This window comes from Furipterus horrens, unplaced genomic scaffold (genome assembly GCF_987537825.1).
Source record: "Furipterus horrens unplaced genomic scaffold, mFurHor1.1.pri manual_scaffold_11, whole genome shotgun sequence".
Classification (NCBI taxonomy): domain Eukaryota; kingdom Metazoa; phylum Chordata; class Mammalia; order Chiroptera; family Furipteridae; genus Furipterus; species Furipterus horrens.
The window spans coordinates 45,254,265-45,275,613 of NW_028327181.1; the positions used below are offsets into that span (position 1 = coordinate 45,254,265).

The window sequence follows — 21,349 nt, forward strand, 5'->3', positions numbered from 1 at the left end:
GACCAACCGCTCCGGCCGCCACCGGGCCCCCGGGACCTACAAGTAGGGCTCCCGGGTCCTGAGCTGAGTCCCCCTCCCCACTTGCCCTCGCGCGCGCGCGCGCGCGTTCACACACGGACACACGCACGCGCGCGCGCACACGTACACACACACACACACACACACACACACACACACACACACACACTCCCCTTCCGATTGGCCCACGCGCACCGGGGGGTCGGGAGCCGGCTCAGGCGGCGCTTCCACCCATTGGCGTGCAGAAAAAGCACGTGGTGCGGTGGGTGAGGCGCCCTCTGGGACTTGTAGTCCTCTCCCAGAAGCGCGGCTTGAAGGGGGCGGGGCAAGGTGCGTTTGTGTTGCTGATTGCCCGCGGGTGTGCGCAGGAGGCGCGCTACAGTGACGGCTCGCCGCTCGCGACATGCGGAAGATGGCGGCGTCCAGGGGAGTCTGAGGGCTTTGGGGAGGCTGCGAGAGGTTTCCGTACAGCCGGAGCGTGCGGCGTGGGGATCCTGTAGCTCTGTTTCCTGCTCTCAGGTTTCGCACCAGTTGTCCTCCCAGGGCCTCGGGCGCGATGTGGAGGAGATGCCTCTGCCTGCGGGACGGGTGGCGGAGGCTCCTTAACCGACCCGCAGGTGGTCCCACGGCCGCCGTGGGGACGAGGGCAAACATGCAGTTCCCATCCCGGGCTTACGCTCCACCGGCAGGTGAGGGAGGCCAGGGCACGTCCGCCTTTGGCCAGGGGCCGAGCCGGGCTGAGGTGGGCTGAGAGGTTCTGCCAAGCTGGGCGGGGTAACCGAGGCAGGACTCAGGCTCATCGGGTTACACAGAGCAGTGGGGTCCCGTTACAGACTGGGAAAGAGAATCCCAGACTAGGGCAGGGACCACCGGCGGGCACACGTCTCTCTGAGGCAGGAGACAGTAACTGGCACCAGAGGCGCCTTAAGGTCGGTTGAGGCCCCGGGCGCAGAAGAAAATATTGGGCCCCTTAAAAAAGAGAGACAGGGAAAATAAAAATATTTATTTATACGCACAGAAAACTATTTTTAAAACCGTAAATGAAACAAGGACATATCCACAAGCTAATTTACATCCCTGTGTATTTGCGTATATCGTAAGTCTGCACTGCAGGAGAACCTTTGTAAGTACAAAGTAGCAACTCCGATGAGCGGTAGTGCAGCCGCGCGAGGCCTGTGCAGCGTAGTGATGAAATAATGAAAATAAGCGAATATAAACATACTATCAGGTTTTACCGCCGATTGTAAACTTGTACATAATTAAAATTGCACATATGAAACCAAACTTGGTGTCATTAGAAAAAAGTGTAAAGTTGAGATTTTGCGGGGCCCTTCAGAAGTCGGGGCCCAGGGCGTGCGAGCAGTGCGCCCACCATTAAATCTGCCTCTAACTGGCACATGCAACTTTCTCAAAGTTTATGGCTTTCTTTAGGAAGAAAAGCAGAAGTCATCCTTGTGTTCGTACAGGGAAATTCGGGTTCTGTACCGGGACTACTGTGTGAACTCAGAGGTTAGTGGAGGACAAAGGTCAGCTTGTCACCCGCTTCCTGGTCTTAGGAGACCGCACAGCAGGGATCTAGAGCACAGGCCTCCTTCCATCCTGGCCCTTCCCCTGCCCCACCACAACCACTGCACCTCTGGAAGGAGCTGACGGTACCTCCTGCCTCCTTCCTTCCACTTCTGACTGGTGAGACTTAGGAGAAGGTAGTGACTCTTGCATTGCTTCTGGGAAGAGATTTTAGGGTGAGAGTGGGATTGACTCATTGAATACTCCTTACACTCAGTTAGCTTTTCTGTGCTGAGCGCAGGAGGCCTGGTGGTCTCCAAGACAGAGATAACCGTGTGATGTTCATTGTCAAGTGCGGAAGGTTATCATATCCTGGTTAAACAGTCTCTTAAGGGAAGTACGTAGAAGTTGTGAGAACACAAAGAAGCACCTATGCCTACCATGAGGGTGTCTAGAAAGGGTCTTGGGTTTTTGCAGGAATATGGTGTGGAGGATGTCCTCTAGAGCACATCTAGAGGGGACACGGGTATGAGGGACCTTGCTGTAACACTGCCTGCTTTAGGCAGTGTCGCATGTGGCAGGGGTACACATCTGGGGATCTGAAGCTGGCTAAACCTCTGAGGTACTGTGTGGTCTTGGGCCTCATTTTCCTATGTGAGTTGAAGAACTAGGTTCCTTCTGAGAGTCCTTCTGTTCAGTTCCATAAATGTATACAAAGTCTGGGTGCAGCTGGGAGCTGAGGTTTTACCTGTCAGGGCCCAGGTGAAGGTCCTGGAGGTGGACCGTGAAGAGTCAGTAAAGAGGAAGAAGGAAGGGCTTCTGTGGTCATTATGATTTATAATAAGAAATACATATATATTTGGTCTTTGTCCTCTTCTTGGCACATAGCTCCTAAAAGCCATAAGAGCTATGGGAGAATCTTTTGTTAAAATATTTGGTATTTTGTCCTCAGGTAGCTCCGGAGTGAGAAAGAGGAAAGGAGTGTCTTTCAACCACACCTGAGTTTATGTCAGGGAGGTGACTTTTAGAAAACCCCTAAGGATGGGGACTGGTTGCCATGGGAGTGAACTGTGTGATTAGAGGGTTGAACTTTCAGCCCTACCCCTGACTTCTAGGATGGGAGGGAGAGGGGCTGGAGATTGACTTGATCATTAATTGCCTGTTTGGCTACGTAATGAAGCTTCCCTAAAACCCCTGAACTATGGGTACTGAGAGGTTCACAGAGCTTTCTGGTTGGTGAGCTGAGAGAGATGCCAGGAGAGGAGCCTGTCCAGAAAGGGCATGGAAGCTTCTCGTTGCTGCCAGGTACCTCCCCTTACACATCTCTTCCATCAGGCCATTCCTGAGTTGTACTCTTTTATAGTAAGTCGGGAGTCTAGTGAGGGAAATGTTTTCCTGAGTTTCGGGAGCTGCTGTAGCAAATTAATCAAACCTGAGGAGGCATCATTGGAACCTCCGATTCATGGGTGGGTTGGCCAGAAGCGCAGGTGACAGCCTGAACTTTCTGCTGTAGTCTAAAGGCGTGGGGTAGGTGAGGGACTGTCTTGTGGGGGCTGAGCCCTTACCCTGTGGGATTGGATGCTAACTCAGAACTTATTTGGACCATAGGACTCCCAGCTGGTGTTGAAGAGTTGATTGGTGGGAAACCCCCCCACATTTGGAGTATCTGTGTGAGTGTGTAAAGGAAAATATAGGGTTTTTTTTCTTTTTTTTTTTTCCTTTACAACATTCCAGGGAGTTCACCTGAGTTGGCAAAGGTACAGGGTTAATTTAGGTTAGTGGATGTCACTTCCCATTACAGTGGCACTGCATCCGCCATCTCTTTTCCCTTTCTACTGCAGACTAGTTTAGGCTCTTGGAAGGACTTGGCACATGGTAGGTACTCATCCATGAAAGAAAATATGAATGAATGAAAGAATAAAGCACAGTGGAAGGGAGGTACGCGAATCAGGCCTGTGAGTGATCTACTGAGACTTGACCAGTTCTGAGATTCGGAGTCTCTGGAGCGGGAAAGATTAAATCTCAGTGGGGCCGTGATGAAGACTTCGATTGGCAGGCAGAATGAGCTTGGCCCCTTAGGAAGGGGCATGTTGTTGAGGTTTGTCAGGAGAGAAGGTTAGGAAAGAGTCACTTGGGTGTTAGAGGAGATGTTGCAGTGAGGAGACCTGCATGAGGCTGTGCGGCGGTCCAGCCCGTGCCAGCTCCTTGGAGGGGAAGGTGCTCTGGAGAGGCAGCAGGTCTGGATGAGTGCAGACACCCAGGGAGGTCAAGGCTAGAAGTCTTGTCCTCTGCGTTTACAGGTTGTCTGGCACCTGGACCAGTTATTTAGCTTCTCAGAGTCTACCCCCTCAGAGACATTGCTGGCCCTGGTGGTGGTGGGCGGAGGGGGAATCTGTCGAGAAGGCGTCCAGCCTGCCCCTGCTTTTGCAAGTAAAGCTTCATTGGCACACGGCCACACTCATTTACGTACACATTGTCTAGGGCCGCCGTCACTGCAGTGGCGGAGGTGACTAGTTGCAACAGAGACTGAATGGGCTACAAAGCCTAGAATGTTTACTGTTTGGCTCTTTACAGAAAAAAAAATTCCAACCTCCGATCTAGATGGTACAGCAATTTGGGAAAAGTGTGTTTAGTCACTTAGCCTGCTTACACTAATTGCTACGGCAGATACATTTGGCCTGAAGATTTTTTTTTTAAAGATTTTATTTATTTATTTTTAGAGAGAGGGGAAGGGTGGGAGAAAGAGCGGGAGAGAAACGTGAATGTGCGAGAGAAACAGTGATCAGTTTCCTCCCTCACGCCCCCAGCCGGGGACCCAGCCTGCAACCCAGGCGTGTGCCCTGACTGGGAATCCAACTGGCAGACTTTCTTTCTGCAGGCTGGCACTCAATCCATGGAGCCACACCAGCCAGGGTGGCCTGGAGAATTTTATAACAGGTTTATTGAGGGATAATTTACTTACTCTTCACTTATTTAAAGTGGTCTTTAGTATATTCACAGAGTTATGCAACCATCAGCACAATCAATTCTAGAACAATTTTATGCTCCCAGAATAAACCCTGTGCCCTTTAGCTATCACCCTTCCATGGGCCCCTCCGGGCCTAGGCAACAACTACTTGTCTCTTACAGAGTTCCCTAGTTTGAACATTTTATATAAATGGAATGTGGTCTCTTTTGATTGGATTTTTTTCACTTAGACTGTTTTCAAGATTTACCTAAGTTGTGGCATGTATCAATACTCTGTTTTTTCGTTGCTGAATAATATTCCATCTTATTTATCCATTCATCTGTTGATAATCTTTTGGGTTGTTTCCATCTTTTGACTGTTCTGCATAATGCTGCTGTAAACATTCATGTACAAGTTTTTATATGGGTATATGTTTTCATTTCTCCTATATCTAAGAGTAGAATCTCTGGTTCAAATGGTAGCTGTTTAACTCTTTGAGGAACTGCCGCACGGCTTCCCAAGTGGCTGCACCATTTTATACTTCCACCAGCGGGGAATGAAAGTTTTCCACATCCTCGCCACTTGTTATCTTGTCCTTTTGATTTCAGCCATCCTAGTGAATGTGCAGTGGTATCTCCTGGTTTTGATTTGCATTTCCCTTTAAAAAATATATATATATCAATTGGTTGATTCCAGAGAGGGAGGAAGGGAGAGAGAAAGAGACATTGAGGAACATCAGTTGGTTGCCTCCCAACCAGGATCAAAGCCACAACCCAGGCACGTGACCTGACTGGGTGGGAATTGATGCTCCAACCACTGAGGCACACCGGCCACGACAGTCTGCATTTCCCCGATGATGAATGATGTGGAGTGTGTTTTTATGTGCTTATTGGACATTTGTACATTTTCTTGGGAGAAATGTCTATTCAGACCCTTTGACTTTTTAATTGGGTTATCTGTCTTGTTATTACTGAGTTGCAAGGGTTCTTTATGTGGTTGGTCTGATGAATTCTGATACCAGAAACAGTCTGTCAGAGCCCCCTCCTCGCATTGTGGTTGAAGGGACCCCTGGAGAGAGAACTCCAGCTTTAAGGCTTCAGGCCCACCAGATGGCACTGTTGAAAAAGAGAAAGGTTTGTTAAACAGCTATGAGAAGGCACTTCTGCTGTCCCGGGTGCACAGTGGGAGTTGTAGTCTTTACAAATGGAAGGCCGCCCGGTAATTGAGGCTGATAGGAAGGTCACTAGCTGGTCCACAAAGCCTGGGCCAGGAGGAGCAGGGTGGGGGGAGGTCACAGAACACAGCCTGTTCCTTTATGTGGCCTGAAGCAGCCTCACAGGAGAGGGGACCTGATGGACATGAATTTCCAATTCGGCACTCCTCACATGAGCAGGCTTTTAAACTTGTTTTCTTGTGGTCAGCTTTTTAAATTCAACCCCTTTTCACATTACCATTTGTTTGTATCTACATAGTCCACAAAATTATCTCTTAAAAGGCACTGAGCACGTTTTTGCTACAGAAACAGATGCTCTGTAAAGGGAGTGAGTCCCACTGTAAGTAGACCCGAGCTCTTTGTGATCCTACAGGCAAGGCCGTTTCCTTTGTCTTTAAAGATGGTGTTCCTGTTGCTGTTGGACAGCCCTGTATCCATGGATACATGGAAGGAAATGTCACAGGCTTCTGGTCACCTTGTGATTTGTCTTATGTGACCCAAGGCCTCTGAGGGCCCAGGTGAAGAACCACTGTCTTCTGTTGTTGTTGGAGAGCGTGGCTCCCACCAAGTGAATTTTCCAGATCGTATTTGTCTATGAGTGTTCCCACATGTGCCCTCTGTCCTTACTGTAGCCTGTCTGTCCCCTTCTCCCCAATCTGCCCCCAGCCTCTCTGGGCCTCTCAGCAACCTCTGCGGGACAGCTACAGTCTTCTCCTTCTGACGCCCTCCTAGTTCTTCAAAATGACATTCTCTTGAGGCCCCAGACTTTCGTGTAAGCTTTTTCCTCTGGTGGAAACTTCTGCGCACACACCCTCCAAAAGCGAATCTGTTAGTGCAAAGTGACTCTTTCCTCTCCGCGTCTCAGAGGGGTTCTGACTACTGGGCCTCTTCCTTTGGTCCCTGGCACGGGCTGCAGTGCTCCTCGTAATTGGCCATCATGGTCACATCCCTGTTGGCTGGTTTAGTGTCTGTCTCCCCGCTGGACAGTTAGTGCCTCTAAGGTAGGGGTGAGCTTTGAGTCCCATTGCCAGGACTTATCGTACTTCCAGGAAAGGGATTAGGACTCATGAGAGTTTGTTTTGGAACTGCCAAGACTGAAGTCTGCCCTCTCCCTGTCCCGCGCCATTCAGGAAAACACCTACGTAAAACATCCCCGCATGCGGGCCCCGTTGCCTGCGGCCCCGCGGCCTTGGCCCTGTTCGCCCAGCTGTCCTTGCTTCCTGCGCGGTTTTCTCCTGTTTGGGGCAAGGTTGGTTGCCCCTCCTTGCCCCTGCATCCATCCCACCCCCTTCCAGATTTTTCTTCCTCTTAACAGATAAAGAAGTGGGCCTGGCCAGGATGAGAGCCAAGACCTGAGCAGCACAGTAAAGAGAAAGACGTCCCCTGTGGGCCCCCTGGACCCGTTCCCCGGGGCTGTGTGGGCGGCGTGCTGGGTGCTCGCCACTGGCACTGCTGCTGCCCCGTGGTGGTCGTAGCTCCCAGAACTCTTCCCACGTCCAGCCTGGCGTGGGACACACTGCTGGCCCAGGCCTCGCAGGCCGTCCTGGGCTTCACCTGGGGGCCCTGGCCCAGGCCTGCGGACCCCCTCTCACCCGCATCTGAGTGTGACCTCGGTGGCCTGCAAAGCAAGGAGTTTAAAAGCGGCAGGGTGAGCGCGTCAGCATTATGGTTTTGGAGGAAGGTGGTAAATCGGGCCAGAATAATGCAGCCTCATCTCGGTCCTCAGATCTGATCACTTTTAAAAAGCAATTTAAACTCTATAGAGACAGAGATTTTTGTCTGCTTTATTCACTGTTTTATCCCAAGTTCCTAGAACAGTACTTGGCACAGAGCTGGCACAAGTATTTTGGGGGGGAACAGTTTGGGTCCTAGTTCAGTAAGTGCAGCCGTGGGAATGCAGTGTCCACGTGTGAGCACTGATGATGGCAAGTGAGACACAGGAAAAAGCCACGTGCGGCGTTTGGGGTAAGGCTAGACGCTCTTCCATTACTCCCTCCCCCGTGCACCTAAACCCTGTTCTGCTGTTCATAGCCTATTTGAATTAATGAAACTTTTGACAGAAGCTTGTTTTTAAAAAAATTAAAAGAAATTACAAAGCTTTAAAAACTAACGAATCTCCTTTTCCTTCACATGCTGCATCATTATTTCCAATAGGTAACTTTAGTCAGACTCTGAAGGCTTTAGGTACATGATGAATATGTGGATAAATGAACGAATGAAGTTTTTGTTTATCACAGATGGGAAGGACTGGGTTATGGTTTATAGCGTCCAAAATGTGACCTGTTTGTTCTTTATTCATCAGAGGAATCTGCTAATTCCTTATGCAGTGCTCTTGGTTTTTATTTCCCTGGGGTAAAAGAGGGGAATGTGTTTATATTTTCACATTTTATTCAAGTTATTTTCAGAAGGAAACACAGGACACAGATTTTTCCCTTCCTAAAGGAAATGTTTGGAGTTCCTGTTGGATACACAGGCAAGCTGGTTAATTAAGTTAATTAGTAGAAAGGATGGGAAATGCTCCTGGGATCTCTAGTCACTGCCTGTCCACCACATGTGTGCTCATGCACACACGTGTTCATGGTGGCTTTCCACTCATGCCTTCTTGGAGGCATTGGACTCTTGCCTGAAACGAGTCTCTGGCTTTGTCAGAGTTGGACACCGTCTTTAGTTTCGCTGGCGTGGAGCAGCGCTAGTGGGGCGGTGTGGGGAGCAGCATGCTTAGAAGTCCAAGCAGAAGCTGCTGGCAAAGTCTTATCAGGTCAGACAATCTGCCGCTTCTTGATGCTGTGTGATCAGACTCCTCCTGGGCTGGCGGGGCCTGGCCAGTCCCTGAGAGTGAATGCCCGCCCCGCCCCGCTTTATCAGAAGCTGTTGGTTATGCCTCATAGAGCAGGGCAGACCTTGAATAGTGATATGAAAATCAAGTCAATCAATCAACATTAGCAGTAACGATACAAGCTGGTATTATAGCTCCCTGAGCTGTCTCACCATGATTTTAAATTGTCTTTCTGAAAAATCTTTCTCACAGAAAGGAAGAGGTTTTATCAGAATGTCAGCATCAGCCAGGGTGAAGGTGAGTGTCTGAAATTTTGACTGCCTCTTTTTTTTTCCCCCTTTTTTCTGTGAATCGGTAGAAACACTTTTTAACTCGAGCCAGTTCAGTGGCAAGATTGCCCCTCGCACTTTTTCAGATAAGATTCTGAGAGCCCTTCCTGGAGGGACTCAGGATTGTCTTTATCTGAGTCAGTTACAGCGGCCAGATCCAGGAAGGGTCGCTCGATTCCCCCTAACAATCCCTGAGAGGTTTTCATTTGATCTTTCAAGGTGGCTTTGAAATAAACCTGGACCACAGGAAGCTGAAAACTCCCCAAGCCAAGCTCTTTACTGTCCCCAGCGAGGCCCTGGCCATCGCAGTGGCCACTGAATGGGACTCCCAGCAGGACACCATCAAGTTCTACACCATGCATCTGGTAACAAGTTCACAAGCCTGTACCTGGTGCCTGCTCTTGGCCTCCTAGGGTACCTGGCAACAATTGAGACTCCTATCCAAATGGCAGTCAGGTCCTTGGGGACGGGCTCCAGCCATACTTGACTCCTCGAATGTGCCAGCGCTCCCCCATGGCCTGGCCACCGGCAGTTCTCCTGATCAGAACCCTGTGCTGGATGGCTGGCTCATCCTCTGGTCTCAGGGCGGATGTTACCCTCCCTAACTGCCCAGCTGTCGTATTTTCTATCACGGCAGCTGTTCCTCGGTTTCATCAGCCCCACAATTTGTCATGTCTGTGCTATATGTGCACCGCCTGGTAAGCAGAGAAGGGCAGGGCCATGTCTCTCTTACTAGTGCATAGCCAACTGCTAGTATGAAGCTTAATTGGCACTTGGTATTTGTTTAGAACCCAAGGGGCAGGTGGGTGAGGTGACGACCCCCCACCATGGAGCCAGCCCCCCAACACACAGGTGACTCACTGAGGCACTCGAGCAGCCTGAGGAGGGCTCGGCGGGACTCTGGGTCCAGGCTCTGCAGCTTCCAAACTATAACTTTGGGCAAGTTATTGCGCCTGTTCCCCATCTGTGGGAGGTGGGTGACAGCAGTGCCTCCTCATGGAGCGGTGGTCAGGACGGGCTGCGCTGGCACATGGGAAGGCCCGGGTGTGGTCCCTGGTGTGCAGAGAGAGCAACAGTAACCCTGGAGTCAGTGCCGGCTTCCTGGCCACTGCTGGGCTTGGCCTTGACACACAGACCCAGGCAGTCTTCCTCCGCATCTTTGCAGCCTGCTGTGATGCTGGCCTGCTGCACGGACCGTCTGATAACGTTAGGGTGACAGGACATGAGCTAATCGTTCGAGGACCTAAGCGACTTGCTATCGACGGCAAAGCTAGAAAATAGTCCTGCGTCTGTCTTGGCTGACTTGTTCCCTGCTTCTTGAGGTATTAAGGGGGCCAGCCAGTAAGCATTTCAGTTAAAGCTGAATTCCAGTGCTGCTTGTGTGTCTTATGTACTGAGTTTGACCTCTGTGGGACTCAGTTTCCACATCTCTGAAGTGAGTATAGCAGTACTTATCCAAAGGGTTGTTGTGAGGATTAAACACAGCAGAGCTTGGGAGTGAGAGGACGAGACCTTGGGAAGTACATTAGTCTCAGGGACAGCACAGTGCGCTGTGGGCACAGAGCCTGGCTGTAGTGAGGCCTCAGTAGATGTGCTGCAGCTGAGGTTGTGGAGACCCCATGGGTCGGAGGCTTTGGGCTGGCACTGCTACTTGCTGGGTGTAACCGTGGGCTGGGCACAGTGAACTCAGGAATGCAGCGCTTCTGCCTGGCCGAGTGGGTGGTGATGGGGCTTTCTGTCTTTTGATGCAGACCACGCTGTGCAACACGTCTTTAGACAACCCAACCCAACGAAACAAGGACCAGCTGATCCGGGCGGCTGTCAAGTTCCTGGACACTGACACCGTCTGGTAATTGCCATTAGATGAGCATTTCCCTTGGGCTGTTCTGTCTCATTGGCCCAGTTATCAGCAGAAGAAGAGGCAGGCCCTTTTCCTTTATTTCACAGGGCAGGGAAAGCAGTCTGGGTGACATCAGCATTTATCTGCCCTGCAGATCCCTAGAAAGGAGACCTCCTCAGGCTGCAACAATGGATATGCAGCTCTTGCAGACTCCAGGACCAAGGGGCGCACTTGCCAACGCCAGCAGGGTCTCTGACCCTAGCCTTCTGCCCACCAGCATGCTCACGTAGGCATCCTTATTGCTGCTTGTCGGCCTGGCCACAGAGATGGTCAGGCGTGGCTATTCAGGAGCTAGCTTCCTTCACTTCAGAATTTCCTGTTGAGTCTCTGTTCTTTATTTTTTTACTTGTATATTTTTTGTACATATATATTTATTATAGGAATTGGCTCACTCAATTTTATAGGCCAAAGAGTCCCACAGTCTGCCATCTGCAACCTAGAGAATTAAAGCTGATGGCATAATTCAGTCTGGGTCTGAAGGCCTTAAAAAAAAAATTCACACACGCACACACGCACATGCACACACAAAGATTTATTATCAACAATGACTTGCGGGAATACGGAGGCTGAGAAGCCCCGAGACGTCCGGCTGGCACACCAAAGGCCCAGGAGAGCTGGTGTGTAGCGCAGTCTGAGTGCCAGAGGCTGGAGGACTGCAACGGGCCAGCGTGGGAGGCCAGGGAAGGCCCGCTGTCCAAGCTTAAGGCGTCCAGGCAGAAGGGTGCCCTCTCCTATGCCCTTGAGCTAATGGGCGGCGGTGGTGAAGGACAGCTGGAAAAGTCCCGTGTCTGCGGCCCGAGAGCCCAGGAGTCCGACGGTGTCACAGGGCGCGGGGTCAGTGCGAGGGCTGCGGAGGGAGAGGCCCTCCTGGAGGGGCAGTGCAGTGCCGCTTTTGAGTTGCTTGTCAGAAAGTGCCCTCCCAATGTGCTAGGGGCCATGTGATTGCAGGGGACAGAAACCCATTCAGTGTAGTTCAGATAAAAGGGTTTTCTTGAACATTTGACAGGGACCCTGATAGGAAATGAAGGCCGGCTGGCCACCAGGTATGGGAGCAGGAAGACTGGGTACCAGAGTCCCCCCTCTGCCCTGGGGGAGAGTCAGCCCACTCGTCTGCTGCTCAGCAGCCCAGCTCTTCTCACACCCTTGTGATCCGTCTTCTCCCTTCTGTCACAGCAGACTGGCTTTCCATGGTGCCCACTTGGGCTCTCGTCCCATGAGGCCTTGCAGCTACGTTCTCCACAGCTGACTGTCTCTCTGCCTGTTAGTCAAAACAAGTGGTGCAGCCTGACATGAGGTGGTGTCAGGCCTCCTGGCAGCAGCTGCATCTATAGCCAAGAGCCAGGTGGGCTCATGAAGGCCAAACAGGCAGCTTGGCCTGCGGCCAGGAACACACTCTGTTGGAAGGGGTGCGGGTAGGCGGGGTGCAGTGACTGAGCTTCTGTGTGGCATTCACATTCAGTATCCGAGGGTGAAGTAGGTATAGATCTCAGCATACAGTGTTAGTGTTTGGAATGGTACTACTATGGTGTTGCAAGCCCTGACCTGTGAAATAATTGAGGAAATTTAGGACAGGGTTCTCAAGCTTCAGCTTACATTAGCCCCTGCAGGGCTTGCTAAAACACAGATTCCTGGTGTCCGCCCCTAGAGGTTGTGCTTTCCACAGGAATGGGTGGGGCCTGAGGATCTGCACTTAAACAAGGCCCCGTAGTGCCCTAAGGCCTCCCTCTGAGAACCGCTGTTTAGGGGGAAGATTTGTGGGGCAGGGTGAAGTTCTGTTTGCGGGTGCTTTTTGTGTTTTTTTGTTGTCTGTCACTGAATGAAGGAATTGTACTTTTTTATTAATGAAGGTGATTTTTGCAATGAATTAGCTACAGGGTGGAAGAGCCAGAGACATTAGTGGAACTTCAAAAGAACGAGTGGGACCCAATCATAGAATGGGCCGAGAAGAGGTAAGATGTGCAACGCTGTGGCACTGGGCAGGCTGTTAAGAATCTGGGGCCATGCTGGACAAGCAGAGCCCTGAGCTGGTAGACCCCCTGAGTCTAGAGCACTCTTTGGATTTGGCACTGTCCAGGTGTTCGGGAATGGGGCCACTTTCGAAAAAATGGTCCTCAGATTTGTCTCAGCCATCACGCACCAAGCACCTGCTATTAGTAGGCACTGTGCTGAACATGGGTATGAAGCCCCAGCTCGGCCATGACGGGCTGTGTGGCCTGCAGCTCTCTGAGCGTTAGCTGCTTTGTCTGTGAGTGGGGCTTATCATCCCTACCTCTTAGGGTATTGTGAGGAGTAAATGAAGCGAGGCTAGCGCCCTGCTTGGCACACAGTAAATGCTCCCATTCTGGCAGTCATCATCTTTACCATTGCCACAGTTGCTCCGCTATTAAAATAAATCCTCAAACAAACACACATGGAAAAAAGTCTGGATAGTGTCCTACAAAATTATAGGTAATATTTATCCTGTGGCTGTAAGGTAGCCAGGAATTGATGATACCCAGTATTCTTTCTTATCAGGAAGACTCGTTAGTGCAACCTGGAGAGACTATTGATGTGCCGAAATTCAGTTTCACTTCCTTCCAAGGGGACTTTGGAAGGGCTACTACCGCAGTACTATCTTGACACCACACTATTTTGAGCTTACGCAGAGTAGTTTTTGGTGTAGCATTTTTCACAAAAGTGACGTCTGTCAATCAATCTGCCTCATTTGTACACATTTCCTGAGGGCTCACAATGTGCCAGGCATCCTTGGGATCTATAGAAAAAGGCAGAGCCAATGTATTAAAGGGCCAACTAAAATGTAACAACTGTAGTGCCCTGGACACATGGACACAATGTCACTTTTGGGTCTAATGAAATGTAACAATATTTAGGTGGCTGGAAATCTTCGCTATGATATAAAATCATCAGCTTTTTGTGGCAGTTGAGATTTCTTTAAAAAAATATTTAAGTTCACTTATTGATTTTATATAGAGAGAGGAAGAGAAAGAGAGAGAAACATTGACTTGTTGTTCCACCTATTCATGCATAATTGGTTGAGTCCTGATCGAACCCACAACCTTGGTGTATTGGGACAATGGTCTAACCAACTGACCTACCCGGCCAGGGCAGCAGTTGAGATTTCTTGTTGTTAATAATTTGGAGAAAAACTGGGCCATTTTCTAAGTTCCATTTGTACTGTTAGAAATTTCAGCAATAATATTTCTAAACCAATGAGAAAAATCAGTGATATATGAAAGAGAATCATGGCTTCTGGTCAAGATGGAGGAGTAGACACACATGGCACTTGCATCTTTCCACGACCACATCAGAATTACAACTAAACTACAGAACAACCATCATTGAAAACCACCTGAAATCTATCCTGAACAGAAGTCTCATAACTAAGGATGTACAGAAGAAGCCACATTGAGACTGGTAGGAGGGGTGGAGATGCAGAACTGGCAGGCCTGACCCCCATGTGCAGTGGTTTAAAATCGGGAGGGAGCCCTGGCTGGTGTGACTTAGTGGATTGAGCACTGGCCTGTGGACCAAAAGGTTGCCAGTTCCCAGTCGGTACATGCCTGGGCTGTGGGCGAGCTTCCCAGTTGGGGGCATGCGAGAGGCAACAGCTCATTGATGTTTCTCTCCCTCTCTTTCTCCCACCTTTCCCCTCTCTCTAAAAATAACTAAATTTTTTTAAAAAATTGGGAGGGATATCTTGGTTATGAGGGTCCCCTCTGAGGAGTGAGGACTCCCAACCCCACACCAGGCTCCCAGCCTGGAGTTCCAGTGCCAGGAAGAGATGTCCCCATAACTCCTGGCTGTGAAAGCCAGTGAGGATTGTGGATGACTGAGAGGGAGGGCTGCTGAAGTCCCAGGTGTTTCTCTTAAAGGGCCCACACATGGACTTACTTGCTCTGAACTCCCCCACTGGGTTGGCAGCTCAGAAAGGCACCAGGGACGTATGGGAGGAACTGACTGCCATGACTTCAGGGAGAGGGCTGGAGGAGCAGCTTTCTCTCAGACAGCAGTGCTGGCAGAGGCCTTTGTGAGCCCTCCCCCTAAAGGCGCAGGTGGGCACCACGTCTGAGTGTCCATGAGTCTGGCTGTCACTGTTTGCCCCGCCCTGGTGATTCCCAAAGATCCTGCCCCATCCAATTTTTCTGCCCACCCATGCCACTTCCAGTGGCATTTCCACAGAAACAACCTGTCTTGACTCATGCTACAGACTTTCCTAAAATTTCCCAAAGGTCTCTTGGAGACCAGCAGCACCTGGTCTTGGCATGCCTTGTACTTTTTTGCTAAACAGCCCAAGCCTGACAGCAGTAGCCAGCCATGGTTCGCAGCTGGGCCTCTTCTGGGCACCTCCAATATCAGCACTAGTGGCTGCCATCTGCAAATCACTTTGTAGCTCATGCCTGGTGTCTGTGGGCGGAGTACAGATAGTGACTGACCTTGAACTGGACCTCCCAGATGGCCCCAGAGCCAGCACACCCAGTGGATAGCTTCAGACCACACTGGAGCCCCACCTAACCACCTCCACGAGCAGTGGCACACTGTAGGGATGGACTCAGCAGGTACCTGAGCCCTGAGGAAGTGAGGCCTACTCTGTGGGGTATGCTCCTGCCCTGCAGCTCTTTGGTTGTAATCTCTGCCAATCAGCTTGGGGGTCAGTCCCTCCCATTGATGTGCCAACAGCAATCAAGGCTCAACTATAACAGGAGGGTACATACATCCCTCATGGGGGCGGAGGGAACACCTGGAGCACCTTGCTCAGGTGCCTAGGGGACAGCCCCACAGGATACCTACTACATAAGTCCGCTATACAAAGACTGGGGTATGTAGCAGCTCCACCTAATACATAGAAACAAACACAGGGAGGCTGCCAAAATGAGACAATGAAACGTGGCCCAAATGAAAGAACAGAACAAAACTCCAGAGAAAGAACTAAACAAAATGGAGACAAGCTATCTATTAGATGCAGATTTCAAAACACTGGTTGTAAGGATGCTCAAACCATAGGAAGAATAGATAAACTCAGTGAGAACTTCAACAAAGAGATAGAAAACAAAAAAGGAATGAATACAATAACTGAAATGAAGAACATACTAGAAGGAATCGACCGTGGATTAGATGAAGCAGAGGACTGAATCAGTGATTTGGAAGATAAGCTAGCAGAAAACACCCAATCGGGACAGGAAAAAGAAAAAAATTTTTAAAACGAGGATTGTTTAAGGGGCTTCTGGGGAAACATCAAATGTACCAACATTCATATCAAGGGGGTGCCAGGAGGAAAAGAGATTGAGTAAGAAATTGAAAACCTATTTTAAAAAATAGTGACAGAAAATTTCCTAACTTGGTGAAGGAAATAGATCCACAAGTCCAGGAAGCACAGAGCGTTCCAAAAAAGATGAACCCAAGGAGACCCACATCAAAACACTTCATAATTAAAATGCAAGAGGTTATAAAGACAAAAAAAGAATCTTAAAAGCAGCAAGAGAAAAGCAGTTAGTTACCTACAAGGGAGCTCCCATAAGACTATCAGTTGATTTCTCATCAGAAACTGCAGGCCAGAAGGGACTGGCAAGAAATATTCAAAGTGATGAAAAGCAAGGACCTACAACCAAAACCAGCAAAACTCATTTAGAATCTAAGGACAGATAAAGAGCTTCCCAGATAAGAAAAAAGCTGAAGAAGTTCACCACCACCCAATCAGTATTATAAGAAATGTTTAAGGGTCTTGTTTAAGAAGAAAAAAATCAAGAATATGAACAATAAAATGACAATAAATACCTGTCTATCAACAATTCCTTTAAATGCAAATGGATTAAATTATCCAATCAAAAGACACAGAGTGGCTGCATGGATAAGAAAACAAGGTTCATACATATGCTGCCTACAACAGACTCATTTCAGATTGAAAGACAGAGAGAAACCTATATGATCCTATCATTTGCAACAACATGGGTGGATCTAGAGGGTGCTGAGTGAAGTAAGTCAGACAGAGAAAGACAAATGCCATGTGATCTCACTTCTATGTGGACTCTAAAGAGCAGAAGTGAGCAAATGAAACAGACTTACAGATCCAGAGGAAATTGTGATGCTTGCCACTGGGAAGGGGGATAGGAGGGCTGGGCGAGAAAGTGAAGGGATCGAAGTTACCAGACAGCCGTGGGGATGTCAAGCGCAGCACAGGGAATAGAGTCGATGGTGTTGCAGCAACTGCATGGTGCCAGGTGGGTGCTAGATTTGTTGGGGTGATCGCTTCACAAGTTATGTAAATGTGTAATCACTGGCTTGTTCACCTGAAACTAATATTGTGCATCAACTGTAATTTGAAAATAAAAAATCAAGCAAAAAAAGAAAATTAAAAAAAAAAACCCTGCTTTTATTCCATTATGTTTTTCCTGTATTTTGTGTAGTTATGATTGTTCTTGAAAATGTATCATTCTTGAAGCCAGCTGTATCTCAGATCAAAAACAATGCCTTGTACATAGTAGAAAGTGATTGATTGATGTAGGACATACACAATTTTTGTAAGGAAAACAATATTTAAAAGAAATCTTTTATAACTTCAATGTGAACATTTTTCTTTAAGAGTTTAAAAAGCAGGTAGCCCATGCTTTGGGTGGAGATTCCAGGCAAATAGAATTTCAGGGAGCCTAATGCACCCTGTTTGCATGACTCACCAACCCAACTCCATTCAGGGCAGTTTCCTGATCCTCTGGCTTTGCTTGTGACAGAGATTATTAGGGCAGGAGGTCACTGACTATAGTGGCAGTCGCTCCCAGCATCCCCAAGACTGACCCCTTGGCCACAAGAGGGACCTGAAGGGGTGTGCACCTGCTCAGCAGTTTAGGGCTTTCTTCTGGGCAAAAGCTGAGGTGCACAGCACACCAAAGCCTCTTCCTTCCAGGTATGGCGTGGAGATCGGCTCTTCTACCAGCATAATGGGGCCCAGCATCCCAGCCAGGACTCGGGAGGTGCTTGTCAGCCACCTGGCCTCTTATAACATGTGGGCCTTACAAGGTATGCTGGGCACTTTCAGTGGGCCTGGGAGTGGGATGGACAGGCGTGGCTGTCCTAAGCCCAGAGGGTCACAAGAGCACTCTAGGGTGTGGCTCTGATGCTGCCTTTGGTTCAGTCTGAGGCGGCCCCAGGCTCACACCCTGCGGGGAGAAAGTTGGCTCTCTTCAGGGGTTCAAGTCTCACTGACCTGGCCCTAGTCCCGTGCCCATCTGTGAGCCAGTTGCTGGGCAGGGGTGGTATGTTGTGCTGGGCCAGGTTCGGGCTACGTGCCCACCGCAGGTAGCAGCAGGGGAGGGCTCTCCCCCACGGAGGAGAATGAGGAAAGGGTGCAGAGCTGGCCAGAGCCATGGCGCTGTGACTTGTCCCCCCCACCTTGTACCTTTGCATCCCACCAGGTGCAGGGCCTCACAAAGAGTGGGTCTAGCAGCTGCCCTCTGTCAGGGTGGAGGTGTCCTAGGTCTTGACTTGGCTGTGTCCCTGCAGGGATTGAGTTTGTTGTGGCCCAGCTAAAGTCCGTGGTGCTGACCCTGGGCCTGATCGGCCTGCGCCTGAGCGTGGAGCAGGCCGTGCTGCTGTCCCGCCTGGAAGAGGAGTACCAGGTGAGGCTGGCTGCACGTCCCCTTGCCCTCCCAGCTTCCTGCATTCACTGATTTTCCCTTCCTATTGCATTTATTGGGGTGACCCTGGTTAACGACATTGTACAGGTGCCAGGTGCACAGTTCTACAGCACACATCTACACTGTGTCCCCTCCCGGATTCAGACTCGGGTGGGGGCATTCGCCGACCCATCTGGTTTCATTTTGTGTACGTAACAGAAACCACAGCAGAAAACGATAAAACAGAGCAGTAAGGACAACCACTCTGCTCCAGCACTGTGCTCAGGTCTCCCGCCTCACCTCGCTTCCTCCTAAACCACCTGGGCAGGGGGGGCCTCTTGTTACGCCAGTTCACACAGGAGGAGACCGAGGCATAGGTCACAATCCTGGGAAACACTGGAGCGAGCCGTTGGAGCCAGGTGACTCCAGGTCAAGGCCTTCCCCCCACCCTGCAGGTGGAGGTTCATGAGAAAATTGAGATCATTTGGGATGGGCACAACTGCAAGATGGGCCTGTGACAATGGCTAGGAGCATATCTGTGCTCTGGGAGACTGGGCCTCATGTCCTGACATTGACACCGTGGGCCGCTGGCTGGCAGAGCTGAAGGAAGCTGCTGTTGGTGCACAGGTTCTGATTTAGGGGACTCAGAATTTATAAGGTTTTGCTACACGTCACTCACATTTTTAACTCTGAGAATAATGGCAGTCTTGTGGTCTTTGTTGTTCCTTCTCCAACTTCATAAGGCTACTTGCTAGTGCAGCGGTCGCCTCGCACAGGAAGCGCTTCTGTAACGGTGACATGGCCAAGCCCACTGAGCCATCCGCACAGAGAACTGCCGTGGAGAAAACGGCCTGGGTCACAGAAGAGGGTCGATCTTCTCTGGATGTTAGAAACCATTCATTGGAAGAGGGTGACCTGTGGGAGTGGGAGGCTGTGAGGGTCCTGAGAGGTAGGGAGCCAGGCCTGAGCTCTGCTTTGGCCTCTGGGACCTGAGCCAGGCCATTGTCCTATGAACTTCAGGTTTGATCTGCCACGAAATGGGGAGCAACCTGGATTATGTACGTGGGTTCTCAGAAAGTACAAGGTGTCCTTCAGGTGATGCACTGCCGTTGTCCCAGCTGAGACAAGGCCACCCAGAAACGCTGGAAGCTTCTGTGGCGTGGCAGGTTCTGAGTGCCTGGGGGGCTGGCAGGGGGTGGGGGTTGGACTGGAGCCACATGGACATCTGGACAGTCACACTGTGTGTCCCGGGGTTTCCCCCTGTGGTTCTCAGAGTCTGGAGAGAGAATGTGCATCCCTGCCCCGCGTGCAGAGCAGAGAGGCCTCTGCAGGGGGCAGCTCCCCCAGGAGTCAGAAATGAAGTGACTGTGCAGCCTGGGTCACCCAGTTGGGGACAGTTTGGAGCCCAGCCTGGTGGGGCAGCTCGTTAGAGGACAACATTTCATAGGCTAACTCCGCCCACCTCTGTGGTAGGAAGTGTGAAAGGGTGGCACACCGGTCGGGGCAGGGGACACATGTTTTGGTGCTCAGGCTGCCTGGTAGTGGGAACCCACTGGCCTGGGCCTGGACTGCACCCCCTATGCCATCCACACCCTGCAGAACAGAGATGCCTGTTCTGGCCACCAGTGTGTTCTTAACTGCTGCCTCCCCATCGTGCGTGTTCTGAATGTCTTAGCAAGACTGGAGCCTGTGACCCTCGGTCCAGCCATTGGATGGTCTGTGACTTTGGCTGCAGGCAGCTGGGCACTCAGCTACTCACGCAACATCATTTCTTGTCCTCCCCTCAGATCCAGAAGTGGGGCAACGTGGAATGGGCCCACGACTACGAGCTCCAGGAGCTCCGGGCGCGCACAGCCGCTGGCGCCCTCTTTGTCCACCTGTGCTCTGAGAGCGCCGCGGTCAAGCACAAGCTGCTGCAGGAGTGAGGCCGGTGGTGCGTGCGGCACCCTTGCAGGACGGAGGCTCCCCGGCCCGGGGCACGCCGTGGCGTGGCTCCACGCGGCATTGCCCTGAGGTGCCCGAGACACAGTGTGGTTGGAGGTCAGCTTGAGTCCTGCCTGGGCACCGCTGCCCCAGCCAGCGTGAGGCGGTTGATGGGCAGTGGTACAAGTGACTTTCTCTCAGTCCTGATTTTATTAAATGTTTCTCCCCCTTGGAAAGCTGTTGAACCCCATTTTCATTTGTGCCTCCACACATCTCCATTCCTCCTCTTCTTAAGTTGGGTTTCACCGAGGGCGGCAGCTTACCCCCCCCCCCCCCCGCCCCCAGCACGATTGACACCTGCAGCCTGAGGCCAGGAACCTCCCACTGCCCTGTCATCAGTCATCAGCAGACAGCTCTGCCTGTCTGTGTGTGGCCCTCAACACTCAGCCCAAAGGCTTTTTTTCCTGCTTTTTAATCACGCAATCTTTTTTCAGTCTTTAGCTGAGGAAATGTGTATTGATTTGAGAGAGAGAGGGAGAGATCAACGTGAGAGGGGAACACTGATCGATTTCCTCCTGTACACACCCTGACTGGGGATCGAATCTGCAGCCTTTTGGTGTGCAGGACGATGCTCCGACCGAGCCCCCTGGTCAGGGCTAATCAAACAGTCTTTTGAAAGTAAGTCCTTTTGGGTCTAAGCTGGTTGTTTTCACCTGTTCCTACCATTTTAGAAAAAAAAATTTACTCTTGAAAATAGAAAATATACATTATTTCTGGGTTCAAAGCCCTGGCAAGTGGGGACACGGCAACCTGACAGGTGCATGTGTCCTGCTCGGGGCGCCCCACGTGTCCTCCAGACTCGGGCCGGTGCTGTGTCGCGGTGCCAGGGCCCGTGCAGAAGGAAACTGGAGAGTCTGGTTTCAGGTGGCAAAGGCTTTCTGAGCCGCCTGTCCTTGCACACTGAGTGACAAAATGGCATCACTTCCACTCCTGGGGCGCTGGCCACAGCCCAGGTCTTCCCCACACTTGCCTTGCATGTTCCCTGGCCCCTCAACTGTGCTGAGAAGGTGCTGTCACAGCCCCACTGCCCAGAGACTCAGGCTGTGGGGGGACACGGGACGCCCGACCTGTGC

The 21,349-nt window shown here is 50.7% G+C and overlaps 1 protein-coding gene across 2 annotated transcripts; it reads left to right on the forward strand.

Annotated features, from left to right (window-relative positions):
- The first annotated feature begins 359 nt into the window (after positions 1–359).
- On the forward strand, positions 360–20,260 carry ATPAF2 (ATP synthase mitochondrial F1 complex assembly factor 2). 2 transcript variants are annotated; one of them, XM_090291530.1, is made up of 8 exons: positions 361–707; positions 8,713–8,757; positions 9,009–9,154; positions 10,541–10,638; positions 12,558–12,638; positions 17,585–17,697; positions 18,181–18,296; positions 20,081–20,260. In XM_090291530.1, the coding sequence occupies exons 1-8, from the start codon at positions 575–577 to the stop codon at positions 20,216–20,218; spliced, it is 870 nt and encodes a 289-aa protein (XP_090147656.1). In that variant the 5' UTR covers positions 361–574; the 3' UTR covers positions 20,219–20,260. The 2 variants fall into 2 exon arrangements, with proteins under 2 accessions (XP_090147657.1, XP_090147656.1); XM_090291531.1 differs by lacking the exon at positions 12,558–12,638 and having other exon boundaries at positions 360–707.
- Positions 20,261–21,349: the final 1,089 nt, after the last annotated feature.

What these genes read in the sequence shown, in the direction of transcription:
- ATPAF2 (XM_090291530.1), top strand. Translation starts at nt 575, where the DNA reads ATGTGGAGGAGATGCCTCTGCCTGCGGGACGGGTGGCGGAGGCTCCTT. An exon ending in GGCTTACGCTCCACCGGCAG is followed by an intron (nt 708 to 8,712) that starts GTGAGGGAGGCC and finishes TCTTTCTCACAG; the next exon opens with AAAGGAAGAGGTTTTATCAG. An exon ending in CAGCATCAGCCAGGGTGAAG is followed by an intron (nt 8,758 to 9,008) that starts GTGAGTGTCTGA and finishes TGATCTTTCAAG; the next exon opens with GTGGCTTTGAAATAAACCTG.